The sequence below is a fragment of the Pistacia vera genome, unplaced genomic scaffold (genome assembly GCF_008641045.1).
Source record: "Pistacia vera cultivar Batoury unplaced genomic scaffold, PisVer_v2 Contig243, whole genome shotgun sequence".
NCBI lineage: Eukaryota > Viridiplantae > Streptophyta > Magnoliopsida > Sapindales > Anacardiaceae > Pistacia > Pistacia vera.
This window is the reverse complement of record NW_022196050.1, coordinates 341,513-353,811: the sequence shown is the minus strand read 5'-3', so window position 1 is coordinate 353,811 and position 12,299 is coordinate 341,513. Positions and strand designations below refer to the sequence as shown.

The window sequence follows — 12,299 nt, the reverse complement described above, 5'->3', positions numbered from 1 at the left end:
CCATGATGTTGAGATTTGTAATAAAGGCAATCATGAGACACAAGTAAGTGCATTTTTGGCTATGTCGGGAAGTGGAAGTAACAAAAAATTAAAAAGTTATGCTAGTTCTTCTACTGCTTTAAATTCTAATGATCATGAGGAGGAAACAGATTCACCATTTTCACCACTTTCTAAAGGTAGCCAAAGACGTCAAAGTCAAGCATCTTTACTAGAAATGAATAAGAAAAAAGACAAGGAGTTTGTTGATAAAATGTTTGCTAAGTGTTTTGTGGTGAACAATATCGCTTTTAATATTGTTCAAACCGATGCTTTTGGAGAATTAGTTAAGGCAGTGGCTGAATATGATGCAGCATACAAGCTTCCATCTTACTCAACTCTTCGAGCTAAGTTAATTCCAGAATCTAGAAAAGATGTTGATGAGTATGTTTCTATGGTGAAGAGTTCTTGGGATATATCTAGATCTGGTTGCACTATAATGTCTGATATATGGACTAATATTAGGCACCGATCTTTCATTAATCTTGTGGCACATTCACCTGGTGGTGCAGTTTTTTTTAAATCATTGGATGTTTCCTGGGAAAGAAAAACTGGGATTTATTTGAAAGAAATTGTTGTTTCTATGATTGAATCAATTGGACAAGAACATGTTGTGCAATTCATAACTAATAATGGTAGCAATTTCACATCTATTGGTGACATGCTCATTAGATTGTATCCTTGAATGCATAAGACGAGGTGTGTTGCTCATGGAATTCAGCTTCTTTTGAAAGACATATATGAAGAAATTAATTGGGTAAAAGTTGCCACAGATGAAGCAAGAATAATAGTTATGTTCATGACACGGTACACAGTTCTTCATGTAGTAATGAAAGAGTACACCAAATATAGACAATTGAGACAATCTTGTGCCACAAGATTCGCTTCAAATTTTTTAATGCTTCAATTTGTGTTGGATTTGGATAATGAACTTCGACTCTTTGTTGCTTCATCTGAATGGAGGCGTTTTGATTATTGTACGATCGAATCAGGTACAAGAGTCACTGAAATTATTCAGAGTGATTTTTGGGCTAGAGGAAGAGAGGTTATAAAAACTATTGAGCTATTGGTTCGAGTTCTTCATTTGGTTGATGGTGATGGATCTACTGCTGGTTACTTATATGAAGCAATGATGAGAGCAAAAGTTGCAATCAAGGAAAGATGTAATAGTGAGGCAAGCAAGTATGAGAGAATTTGGGAATTGTTTGAGAACCACCGGATCAACAACATCATTCATCCGATACATGTTGTGGCTGCCTTTCTCAATCCATCTTACTTTTTCTCACAAAATTTTAGAGAGGATAGGGAGATAAAAGATGGCATCAATTTCATTCATGAAAACTTGCTTCTAATAGAAGAGAAGCATCAATTTATGAGAGAGGTTCAATTGTATTGTAGTAGGCCATCTACTTTATTTATTGCAACACCAAAAATGATGTTACAAACAAGTCATCCTCGTAAGTTTTTTAAAAAATTTGTATATTTTTTTTATACATTGCTTCTCTTTTGTACTTAAGAAATTTTTTTATGTCATTTGCAGGAATATGGTGGGATTACAGTGGGGATGATCTTCCTATGCTCAAGAAGTATGCCATTCGAATTTTGAATTAACCTCGTAGCGCTTCATCATGTGAGAGAAATTGGAGTGCTTTTGAAGTTGCTCAAACAAAAAAAAAAGAATAGATTGTCACATGAAATGCTAGACACGCTTGTGTATGTGAGGATGAACACGATGATGATGGATAAGATCACTTCCACGATGAGTCGCGACTTAGAACCTATAGATCTTGAATATTTGTGTTATATTATTAGGTCTAATTGTTATTGGTTAATTGAATATTTTGCATTTGAAATGCTATATTGATTTTAACCAGGTGCTCCATGAAAAGTGTTAAAACTAGGATTGATATTGCCATATTTTTTCAAAACTTATTATTGACAATGCGCCGTATTAAACCCGTATATACCTGTATCATATTTTTCCTATATCCGAATTTTATGGCCGAATTTTTACAAACATATTTTTCACGCTTTGCTGTATCATACCCGTAAAATTTTCGTACCCATTTTTTGTCGTACCCGTATTTACTAACTAGGGGTGGAGACCACCAAGTCAGCCTAGTCGGCTTGGTTTGTCATATGACTCACACTCGGTACGTTTCATTAGGTCAAATCACGTAGGGTAGTTTGGCAAACCATTCTATCGTGTGCCGCTTGGTAATTCGGATCTCCATTCATTCCCTCAGGTTGGGTGATTCCCACTGTGACTGATCGGGTATTTCGGCCTACATGGATGGTGAGAGGGGTTATTTGGGAGTCGCTCGGTCCGTGGGGATAGATGGACTTGAGCGGGGTGGATTGAAGGTGAGGGAGCCTGCTTGACCCACGAGGATGAGTTGAGCCGAGTGGGGTTTGGGTAAGAATGGTTGATTAGAGATGAGACGAGATGGCAAGGATGGGTGGCTCTTGTTGTGGTGGGCTTTCTGTTACTTGGATGTCTTGATCTCATGTCTAAAGTGGGTCGACCGAGAGTGGCTCTATTGGCAATCCTCGCTCAATTAGATTCTGAGCTGAATCGACCACTAGCGATGAATAGAGTTGTCGCGATCTTGTATCCAAGATGGTTAGTCTGTGATCTGGAGTCTGGAGAGGTTGCATGGACGGAACTGATGCGCAAAAATGATTAGGTTGTACCTGACAAGGCTGAAGCTCAAGGTCATAGAATTCACTTACCTTTTCTTTCAGAGACTGGTTTTCGGCCCGAATGGAGGTGTTTTGGATCCGGATGGCAGCATTCTCAACTTCCAGTGCTGCCATCTTGTCTGAGTGCTATTGCAAAAGGGTAGTCAGAGCTTCGAGTCTAGCCTCGAGACCAAGATTGGTGTTATCTGAATTTTCAACCATAGAGAGTTTTCTTGCTAAGTAGGGTTGGAAAGACGAATGATTGCCAGAGGCCCCATGGTGGGCGCCAAACTGTAGATGCAAAAAATCTACCTTTACGAAAATAGGGTATGATCCCATGAGGTTGAGGCCACCAGCAATCTGCTGCACTTGCACACGCGAGGAAACAAGCGTGAAGTGGACGGAAAACATCGGGGTGGTGTTTGCCATAGGCATTCCGACGCTCAAGTCAGCAAGGCTAAATGAGGATAATTTAGTGAGGGTTAGGGAAAGAGAAGATTACCAGGGGTGAGAACTAATAGGTTCAAAGGTATAATTTGTGTCCCCCTATGAAAGGGTTGGTCTCTGTTTAAATAGCGATTGTAGGATCTTCGAGTCCTAGTAGGACTGTGAGTCCTTGGAGTCGAGGTTTTGTGAAAAAATAGAACCTTTGACTCTTTACCTTAATGGAAAAATGAGTCCCAACGGGTCTAAGGCACAGATCTTAGACGAATTAGGATCGTAATAGACCTTTTCGATAGAGTTCGGATAGTCCTAGAGTAAGTAGGCAACCCTGGACTCCAAGTAGATCCTAAGTCCAGTAGGTGGTCTAGGATCAAAGGACCTGGACCTAGACAAGCTGGTGATGAGGCCTAAGCGAATCGGGTCTTTGCTGATTGGGCCCAAGTAGTGAGCAACAAGGTAGGTGTACTAAGCGGACCTGATATGCAAACTCTGTTGCAGGCCTAATTGGAATTGGGTCATGACTCTGAGCTTTGTTAAAGGTGTCTTCGTCTTTTGGGCCTATTTGGGCCGAGGGCATTTTTTGGCCCTAAGAGCACCCTAAAGATCCATGGAAATAAAAAAAAGGTTGCTATCTACACCATAGAAGTGACACTTTACGAATGTAAGATCTTTTCATCTTTCATAGCTCACCAGACTCCCTCCTTCTGTTCCTTTTGGCCTGCCAAACCTCCTTTCATTATCATCTGGGTGCTCAAGCAAATGTGGTTGATCAGGCAATGGGTGTATTATGCCCTCATAGGTCTTAATATATGCACCCTTCTTCATTCTAGGGTGCATCTATTCTTGAAATCTGGCTCCTATAATTAATGGTTGACATTGCATGCTTGCATGGTAATCCTGAAACTGCCCAAGCATGGCAATCATAGAACCATTATGCTGACCATGGCAATCAAATAACTTTATGTCATAATGCACCAAAATGGTCTTGGATGACCATGGCAACTTAAACTTCATCTTGTACGTTTAATCTAAAACTAGAGGCAACCCAGCACTGATTAACTTGGAGTCTTCGGTTAAATTCACTCTACTGTATCTTTTTCCGGATCTATATTTTCAATCTACCATGGTTCCCAAACATAATCACTTCAAATTTGAATAGCTTCCCCTCATTCCTACAACAAAAAAATCAAAGCAGATTAACCACAAATCATATACAAAAAAAACATTAAAAAAACCATCACATTACTACAACAGAAACCCATCACATAGTAACCCACAAACTAATTCTTACAATAGAAGGTAAAAATGACAGTCATAAGAACATGATATCAAGCAAAAAGGAAAAATTGGTATGTACAAATCACATATTCATCACTCTTGAAAAACAATATCACTATTTTCAGCGAAAGAATTGTATCCCAAATATGTTAATATAACCTACAATTATCACCAATTCGCAACCAATTTCACAAAATAACCTACCATCAATAAGAACCTGATATCCGGGAAAAAAAAAAAAAGAAATTGAAAATTTGATATGCACAANTATATTTCATAAATTCTTTTCAAAAAAATCTTGGAAGAGCTCATGTCACATAGTTGTTACCTGTACCCCTGGTAATTTGGCCAACCATATCATATGTTACCTTTAACCCGAGTAATTTGGTTATTCTTATCATATTATTACCTTTGACCTGGGTAACATGGTCAATCATTCATATTATTACCCTTAACTCGGGTAACACGATCATACCATAAAGGAACACCATAATAGAATTAGATCAATCATATCATATTAGAATGTCACCTACACACTAGTCATATCATAAACTATTGACCATGAGCCGAAATATTTCTTTTCTTTCTTTCAATCTTTTTCTTAAAAACGTTCATTTTCAAATATGTGATGATAAAATTTCAAAAGCTTCTTTGAAAAACATTTAGAGATCTTAAATAATTTGAAATGCTTTTAAAATTATTAGTTCAAATACATTTTGGGAGTGTTTAAAACACGATACATTTACTCGAAAACATTTAGGAGTAAAACTTAATTTAGAAACATTTTCGAAAGATTCCACAAGAAGTTTTATCAAAACGAGTGAGCATTTTAACTTAAAACCAACGCATGGAGGAGTAACTTAGAAAAGACGACTTTTCAATTAATGGGTTCATTGAAATCAATTTATTATTAAAATGATGTTTTAAAAGCATAATGAAGTGAGTATATAATGGAAAATTTAGTGAAGGGAACTTCATTTGAAAACCTCTTATAACTTTGGAAGAGAATTTAATAAATTTAGAAAGATTACTTTAAAACAATTACTCATTGGGAATATTAACCAACAAGACTGATTGAATACATTAAACATAGAAATATTTTCAAGAAGCATTTGGGATGACAGTAAAAAAATCTTATGGTTCATTAATACATTAATAATACAAAAATTCAGTTTATAAAACTTTATAATAAAAATTAGTAAATAGAGTTCTTTGAAAGGTAAATGTGAGGAAAAACTCTTTACAAAACTCGAAATAACATTTAAATAAATTTTAGAGAAGATGATATATTCAATTTTTCTCTTGGAATTAAAAGCACATTGAACGGAAAAATCTATACACACTAACATGACCACACTTTTAAAATCACTTTCAAAAATAATCTTTATCCTCTATACAATTCATTCATTTGCAATGTCAGTTACACAAACATAATGCACTCTTAATAACAGGCAATGTATGCATAAAAATCATAAAACAATTTCACAAAACACTTGCATATGTAAACAAGAGCATAATAATACTTCCAATTAAAATCAGTTTCATAATGATATTTCATTTTCCAAATCACCAATTCATAAAGCATATGCATGTATAAAAAAAAAAAAAAAACATATTATGATAAACCCTTTCTCGCTCTCAGCCTTATTAAATTCTCTTCAACTATGCTAATTTGAGTGTCAAAGTGCCTACGATCAACACCGCATCAATGTCCCTTGAGCCTTAGCGTTCACTTTTTTTTGTCCCTAAAGGTCTACAAGATAGTCAATGGTCTTATCCTCACAAGATCATTCTCGTTCGACTCAACCATAGATTGGACTGTCTACACTATAAATATGAGATTTTATATAATAGTTTAGATTTTTAAGATTTAATATCATTCAACATTTTTATTTAATGAAAAATTATATAGGATTATTTTGAAAACATTTATTGTAGTTTAATATATTCAATATCATTTTTTTCTTTTCTGTATTGACATTATTTAGTATATATGTTAAACATTTTTAAAATGTCGTGTTTTACTTAATTGCACTTGAAAGTGTAATATACAATTATTTGTAAGTATTTGTTTCTTTGTGCATTAGCTATTATTTCACATAAACTATTTTTTTAATGTAACAAAGTATAGATAAAATAAATTTTGAGCCATGTATTAATTTAACTGAACCTTTCAGAAAGGTTGTTTCTAACTAATTTTAGAAAGTTATGAGAATTATTGATTGAAAGCCTATACTTTTCATTCGTAACGTGTGTATGGATTAATATAAGTTATAATATTTTGATTATATAAATAGAGTAATACTACACATACATCATTTTCATACAATATTTTCTATATAACATTATGTGGTAAGATATGATTAGTTAATTTAAAGTTAAAATTAAACTTTCACCCAATCATATCTTGCCACATAACGTTGTATGGGAAATGTTGTATGAAAATAATATATGTGTTGTATTATTCATATAAATAAGTTGAGGAAATGAATTAAACCTGCATCAAAAAATTGTTTTAATTTGAAGTTTAGACCTCCATAGGACCATACCCTCTTTTTAACCACTTAAAACTAGTGCGCTAAGGGCGTGAGATGGAGAGTTGTTTTGAAGGAAGGAAAAGGTAAGATAGTTTTATAGAGACAAGAATGACAAGGTATAATCAGGAAACGTGTAATAGCGGTATCATATATTGTGAATTTATTATACTGAACCTTTTATGTTAATAGTAATGGATAGAAATAGTTAAAAAAGACTTTGTGAATTTATTCTTTTAACTTGGTGGAGTTGAGTAGTATATTTATGAAGACATTAGTTTCACATTATGTGACACACTCAAACATTAAAAGGAGCCAACTAGATTGGATAACGTGATATATTTTGCTATTTATTACTACAGTAAAACTAACCTAATAACATTAAAAGTAACGTGCAATCAGATCTCCGTATCCACTCTCAACGCGTCAGCATCTTTGTCTTAATTACACTTTGTTACGTAGTATTTAGGCCGTGTAATAAAAGATAACACCGATAATCTATTTTTTAATTTGATAATTATTACGTTTGATTGTCAAATAATGAAATATTCCAGTAATCGATCGATACTAATAGTGATTACTGTAGGTAATATAGGAGGTAATTCGATTATCGTCTGAAAGTGTTTTTTTTTTTTTTTTTTTTTTGGTTATCGGGGTATTCTATTATTCATGCCAATTTTATCCTTAATTAATAAACATTTTGGAGAAAAATGCCTTCATATATCTACTAAATGACAGTTAGCCCAAATGTGCCAAAAGACCTCTATAAATTATTTTTTGGATAGAAATACCCTCACTATTTACATGAATAATACCCAAAATAACCTTAGCTATCCAAGAAGACTACCGTCTGTTGATCACCACTATCGACCATTGCAGGCAGTTGCCAGAACGACGTAGGAACGGAAGGTCAGAAACAGCTAAATGACCGTGGATTTGGCCGTTCCCTGCGAGATCCACGACCATTAACAGCCATAGATTTAGCTGTTAATGACTAGAATGGATCTGGCCGTTTCCAATCAGATCCATTCAGCCTTCGATCTGATCAAAATGGATAAATCGGCGCACAGTCGGTCAGATCCAACCGGTCGTATGCCATTCTGGCAACTGCCGGTGGTGGTGACCGACAGTCGTCTTCATTTTAAACTTTTGTTGTTGTGGTATTTTAGCTAAATTATTAAATACAGGGGGTTAAAAATAATACTCTAAATAATAATAATATTAAAAAAGAAGAGCAATTTAGTAAAGATCCCTCTGATAATATTTTATTCATCATCACAACCAAACATATTAATTATTTATACTTATCAATTTTACCAAACATATTAATATAACATTTTCCATTCATCTTCAAGATAAACTATCTATATGGTAATCCTATCTTTTCAGTAATAAAAAATTAATCAAACCAAACTAGGTAATTGTTTTTCTTATTTCTCTCCTTTCTTGATTGTAGCAAGATTCGTACATGCGTCATGACTTCATCTTGGTTAATCTTGTAGCACTAGCAGAGTCTATTTTAGTTGAAAACTTGAAGTCAGATGTCAAACTGTTGAGGTCATTCTTGATCCGTGCATATGTGTGATAGATAGATAACTAGCTTGGTTAGCGAGAATGCCATTTAGATGTAAGCGAATCCTATAATTCTGTTGCTTTAAATAATGGTACTTACGCCAGAGCCTAGGGTCTTTTTATCCGGCTGGAGCATTGATTGGCAAGAACCAGACATTGAGACAAGTGACTTACTATATTTAATTTCTCTGCCGTCATAAATTGAGACAATAAACGAACTTGCTACTTTCTCGGCACATTTTACTTGGAGAAATTGTACAGGAATTTGATATTAGCTGAAAATTCATTTTTAGGGTAGAACTAAAGCTCAAGCACGCTGCGGCTTACTCCAAAATGCAACATCCATTGTAATTAAAGTGAAAGTTATGTCAAAAAAATCTAGTCAGGATGATTAATTGATTTGTTGGAGAGCATTACCTGCAGATATGCACGATAAAAATGAAACATAAGTCATGTCAGTTTAATTTAGAATCATGTTTTTCCTTTTAGGGCAATACAATACTATATTGTGATTTAAGGGTTAATGGGTAACACGACGAGATCCGTATATTATAATTTGAAAACAATTTAGTAGTTAATAATATATACTGAAATCAAAATCCAAGCATGACACATACGAGATTATTATAGAAGTATAACGGAAGAAACAAAAGTAGTTCAGGTAGTTTTTCATCTGTCAGTTTATGGCTTTCGAATTAACACTAACAGTTTTAAACCAGAAGCTTAATCATGACACTAGATGCGATATTGCAAAATAATCAGTTCTCTTTTTAAGTAAGTACTTCCTACTCTTTCAAAACACTGGCGACCAAGTTGCAGAAGCATTAACCAAATGGAGTATGCCATTCCAGTAATTTTTGTTGTCCTCAAAACTTCCAGTACTGTAGTTTGCATTGGATTTCTCTCCGGCCACAGACAAAATCTGTACGTCAGATTCACAACCCATCATGTCTGATAACCCTTCCATGATGTTGTCAGCTGTCCATGGTTCATCTGTGGTGTAGGTCATCATTTCATGCAATGCCATTGAGTTATCCAAATTTTCTTTCAGTCCTTGCATTTGGTTCGGTTTCTCAAAGCATGAACCAGCAAAGTCATTGCTAATCAACCCAACAGTTGGAATTGTTGGCATGTTTTCTTGGAAGCTCAATGTTGAGGTTGGCGACTCAAGGCTGTCTCTGGCTATGCCAAACATGCCAGAGACCACTCCTTGCCATGCTTTTAGGACGTCAAGGCACCGTGGTCTAGCTTGTGGAGCCCTGCTTTTGTTTGTAAGCGGAGCCGAACCAGACCCTACTTGATCTTGGGAAGGGTTTGACACTAGTTTTGACTCTCTCACAAGTCGAGCTTCGGCTTCCAGCCTTGCACTCTCCCATTGCGCCATGTGGCTAAGGTTCGCGGCGTCCTTGGTGTGGCCAATCGCGGAACCGAGTGCATTGGTTTTGGGCTTATGGGTCACAGGGTCGATTCCCATCTTGGTTAGCCTCTTCTTAAGATGTGTGTTCCAGTAGTTCTTGATTTCATTATCAGTTCTTTTTGGCAAATGAGTAGCAATGGCCGACCACCTGAACAAACATAATTACTTTTAATAATGATAAATATAGATACCTATCTATATATCTATCATCACCAGAAAACAGAAACAATAGTAATGAGAGACCTATCTCTCTATTTATTCTAAGATATCAAGATGCTAAAGCTGTGATGCTTCTTCTGCTGCATTGATATACGTCATCGTACTACAGTAATTATATTTGAGGCACGTAAAGTTATATTTCAAAAGTTTCAAAAGTTCTCATATTTTAGAAGGACAAAATATAGAAAGTTTACCTGTTTCCAAGAAGGGCATGGAGTTGAATGATGGTTTGTTCTTCTTGCAAACTAAACTTTCCTCTCTTGATATCAGGTCTTAGGTAATTAATCCACCTCAATCTACAGCTCTTCCCGCATCTTTGAAGTCCTGTAACAAGCGAAAAGAAAAAACCAAATGAATAAACGGTGCTATAAAACTGAGTTATGTATCCGTTAGTGTGTTTGAAAATCACCAGCTTTTGCAGGCAGGGCACGCCAGCTTCCATGGCCATGTTGTTCAATGTATGCCAAGAGTTTTTGGTCTTCTTCAGGAGTCCAAGGCCCTTTCTTCAGACCCGTCTTGTCGCAGCACGGAGACCTACCCATTTTGGACCAAATCAACAATTATGATACTCAGCTATCTAGAAAAATTGAGAGAGAGAAAGAGAGAGACTGTAAAATATGAAAGATGTGGAGATAGATATGACCTAATGATGGAAAGTCGGTAGCAATATATAGAGCCTTTGTCGACTAATATGATCAGGTCGTTCCAAAATTTTATGACGAATATACCCTTCACCCTACCGTGGTTGAAAAACATTTATTATTAAACAAAGAGTAAACGACATATTCCCACCCAAGGTTTGACGAAATCCTAGGTGAGTACCACAGGTTCTATTTATTCCAGATTCCCACCCTTAAAGTAACAGTGTTATGAACTTTTAGGGTTTAGGACGTATAATTACCATAATGCCCCTAACCCTAAATTAATAAATTATGTTTTAACCCCTAATTTATTAGAATTATAAAACTTACCATTTTATTTTCAAATTATATCAAAAACACCCCGGGTCATTACACACCCTTATCGGAAACAGCCCGATCTGGGCTGTTTCCGACGACGTCGAACGTCCTGGTCACTCTATCACCTTCCCCGTATTCCATCGTCCAAAACCCCTCTCATTCCCGACTCATTTGCCCCCCCAATCGCCGGCACCGTTAGACTTAGGGTTTTGATGTTCTTCACCGGATTCCGGTCGATTCCGGCGGTGAAAATCCAATTGGACACCACCAATGAAACCACCGTATCCAGATCTATAAAATCCCCATGTCCCCAGCAGCCGTCTCGTCGTCATTCGCCGGCCGAGAGTTCGTGTTCTTCGGCCGTTTTTCGATGAAGCGGTGGACAGCAAACGGTGAGCTGCCGTGGCTGGAAACGTTAGGGGTTTTGTAGGGGAGGATTGGAGGAGTCAAATGGTGGTGACAAGGGTGATTTTTGGTGGAAAAATCGCCGGAAAAAGAGCGAAAAAGTTTACCGGCGGTGGTCTGCTAACGTGCGCCGGAGGACTGTTACAGGCGGTGGTCAGCTAATGTGCGCCGCCCATGTAAAATGACCAATTTACCCTTTTACCGTTATATCAAATGTTTTTCCGTCACTTTAAGAGTGGGAATCTGGAATAAATGGAACCTGTGGTACTCACTTTAGATTTCGTCAAACCTTGGGTGGCAATGTGTCGTTTACTCTTAAACAAATTCGACAAATATGCATATTTTAGCTTGCTGATTCTTGCAAGATGATGAGATCGTAGGTTCTTAATTAATCAGATACCCGTTATAGTTATCCAATGTACAAAGGTAAGGTTGGGAGTTTAATTGGTCCAGAATTTAGAGTTTACAGTAGGGTGATAAGAAAAATGCTGTATGAATTTCAAATTTTACTATTTGTTTTCTTAATTATGTGACCTTAATTTATGATCATTTTTATCATTCCATTTCTTTTTTACTACTTTTTTTTTTTTTTTTTTTAATCAAAACCAATAGTAGAGAATCTCCCATGCTACCTTTAAATCCTTAATTTAATTATAATTTTAGAGTATATAAATCTTTATCCTATTTTCAAAAGGACATATGTAAAATCTATATATTTTGGCGGTTTGTTTTGGACTCTTGGATGTATTACTT

The 12,299-nt window shown here is 35.9% G+C and overlaps 2 protein-coding genes across 2 annotated transcripts; one reads left to right on the top strand and one right to left on the bottom strand.

Moving 5' to 3' along the window:
- The first annotated feature begins 721 nt into the window (after positions 1-721).
- On the top strand, positions 722-1,647 carry LOC116131786. The gene is made up of 2 exons (XM_031417461.1): positions 722-1,493; positions 1,577-1,647. Exons 1-2 carry the CDS (start codon positions 722-724, stop codon positions 1,645-1,647), a joined length of 843 nt encoding a protein of 280 aa, XP_031273321.1.
- Positions 1,648-9,227: 7,580 nt separating this feature from the next.
- Positions 9,228-10,724, bottom strand: LOC116131816 (transcription factor MYB16-like). The gene is made up of 3 exons (XM_031417489.1): positions 10,592-10,724; positions 10,377-10,506; positions 9,228-10,111 (listed from the first exon to the last, which is right to left on the bottom strand). Exons 1-3 carry the CDS (start codon positions 10,722-10,724, stop codon positions 9,340-9,342), a joined length of 1,035 nt encoding a protein of 344 aa, XP_031273349.1. The 3' UTR covers positions 9,228-9,339.
- Positions 10,725-12,299: the final 1,575 nt, after the last annotated feature.

Excerpts from the sequence above, each read along its gene's own strand:
- LOC116131786 (XM_031417461.1), top strand. The coding sequence starts at position 722 with ATGCATAAGACGAGGTGTGTTGCTCATGGAATTCAGCTTCTTTTGAAA. Across the intron at positions 1,494-1,576 it reads GTTACAAACAAGTCATCCTC|GAATATGGTGGGATTACAGT; the intron begins GTAAGTTTTTTA and ends TGTCATTTGCAG.
- LOC116131816 (XM_031417489.1), bottom strand. The coding sequence starts at position 10,724 with ATGGGTAGGTCTCCGTGCTGCGACAAGACGGGTCTGAAGAAAGGGCCT. Across the intron at positions 10,507-10,591 it reads TGCCCTGCCTGCAAAAGCTG|GACTTCAAAGATGCGGGAAG; the intron begins GTGATTTTCAAA and ends CGCTTGTTACAG. Across the intron at positions 10,112-10,376 it reads CATGCCCTTCTTGGAAACAG|GTGGTCGGCCATTGCTACTC; the intron begins GTAAACTTTCTA and ends ATGTTTGTTCAG.